The sequence below is a fragment of the Pelophylax lessonae genome (genome assembly GCF_965119305.1).
Source record: "Pelophylax lessonae genome assembly, chromosome: 1".
Classification (NCBI taxonomy): domain Eukaryota; kingdom Metazoa; phylum Chordata; class Amphibia; order Anura; family Ranidae; genus Pelophylax; species Pelophylax lessonae.
Genome location: NC_138768.1, coordinates 21312231 through 21314173, shown reverse-complemented (window position 1 = coordinate 21314173; position 1943 = coordinate 21312231). Strand labels below are relative to the sequence as shown.

The following is a 1943-nucleotide window of genomic DNA, read 5'->3' as shown; positions in this document are numbered from 1 at the left end:
TATTGTTTCTTGTCATCTGTAATAATTTCCATCATTATCAGCATGCATCAGTGAGCGCTGATCCACCGACTTTGGCCGGTGTTGTTTGTTTGTATTACAAAGGGACTTGCCCTATTCTGTACAGTCCATTTCACAGTTTTGCTGACACAGTTCTATAGAGAAAGTTGTCCTTGCTTGTGAATAGTTAATTTAGAGAATCCCACCAAATCCCTTCTCCTATCCAAGTTCTCTAAATAAAACAAAAACAAATGCCCTAGACTGGTCATTGGAGATAATGAGCGGAAGAGTGTGTGCACCTGGCTGTGTGAAAAATACCCTGTGTCTGGCTGTTAAATAATCAGTGGGAGACCCTGGCAAACAAGGAATCAAGTGGATTCTTTAGGGGTTGCGATACATGTGGGGGCTCGTCAGTCTGTTTGTCACGTACCTGGTCAGAGGCTGGAGAGCTGAGAGGACTCCCCTTGTAGCTAAGAGTAGAACACCTCTGGAGGTGGTACAGGGGATGCAGTGCCCAAAGAATCACGGGTTGCAAGTTGTTATAGTCTGCAGAGCTGAGCACCGGATGGCAGCAGGACGAGGCTGGATCCTCTGTAGGGCAGGTGTCCTTAGCAGTTCCAGGCATTCTTGGCAGCAGTGCAAGCAGGAAGCAGAACCAGAAGCCGGGCCATGGGTCATACACCGTGAATCAGTCAGGAGCTTTGGCAGGAAGCAGAACTGGAACAAGCCAGAGTCATACACAGGTAAACTGGTAATAGCAGAGTCAGTGAGCCAAGCCGAGGACAAACACAGTGGATCAAGCAGAAGTAAGTCAGAAGTTCAAGCCAAGGGTCAGAGCCAGGAATTAAGGTGAATCAGGTCAAAGGCAATCTGAGTCGGTAACAGGAGGTCCAAGATCAGGATACACAAGGTACAGGAAATACAGGGGGTGGGGGCTGATGATCATCCAGCAATTAGTGGTTGCTGCTGATGGCTTTAAATAGGCCACTGGGCACTAGGATCTGTCACGTATTGCGTGCGCTTTGATGCACGCATAGCTTCTTGACTGTTCTTGCCCGTGTGTGCATGCGCATTCTGATGGCTATTGACAGAAGTGCCTGTTCTTCTGTGGATTGTTCTCTGACACTTGGATTATCCCTGAATTATCACAACAGTTGCTAATGGCAACTTCTGGGTAAAGTGTTCAAGAAATCGTCATGTCTTGTTGTGTGGTGTGCGGGACCGCACTCAAAGAGAAGCAGTGTTGTGCCATAGAGGGGAATGTCTGCTCTACAATTGCAAGGGCATTTCCAGAGTGTGGCAAAGAAAGCGTTAACTCGGTGTGCAAGAACCTGAGCGCCAGGGGTTGCATCAGTACTTGTATTACAGAGGAAAATGTCTGCTACACAGTCACCAGTAACAGGACATTTCCAGGTAGTAGCAGTGAAGGAGTTGATTCAGCACACTGGAGAGGGAGTGCAGCTGGGGCTTGTTTGGGGACAGGTGAAGCTGTCTGCTGTGTTGGATGCGGTCTGCTTCACAGTGGAGTTCATTAATGCCGGACAGTGTTCAAGTGGCAGCATAAGCAAGAGTGAACTGGAAAGGTCGGCCCAACAGGAGGAGTTACTGCAAAAGAGTCAGGCAGTCTAGGTATGCGGGCAGAGTCACCGCCCACAGTTGGCCAATCCGGTGAGTGGGGAGGAGCTGTGACGTCACTTCCACCTCCGGGTGTAGCCAAGAGAGAGACGTGTGAGGAGCAGCAAGATGGCAGGTGCCGGAGTGAGCCGTAGTCCCGGAACAGCTACATGAGGTGACGGAGAGCCAGGAAATCTGACTGACCAGCAGGACCAAACACTAACCGATACCATACCGATACTAACCAAGTACAGTTAGCACCCCTGGAAGTCTGGCGCTGTGCAGCAGGGAGGACACGAAGCACATTGGTCTGGTGTGTGGCAGATGCCAGT

At 49.9% G+C, this 1943-nt stretch overlaps 1 protein-coding gene across 1 annotated transcript in view; it reads left to right on the top strand.

Annotated features, from left to right (window-relative positions):
* Window positions 1-1193: 1193 nt before the first annotated feature.
* Window positions 1194-1943, top strand: part of LOC309563719 (vomeronasal type-2 receptor 26-like) — a gene marked incomplete at both ends in the record, with an annotated part of 21345 nt that continues 20595 nt past the window's right edge. The window contains one exon of the mRNA XM_082268316.1: window positions 1194-1410. Coding sequence (XP_082124442.1) covers window positions 1194-1410 — 217 coding nt within the window. The remainder of the gene's footprint in view (window positions 1411-1943) is intronic.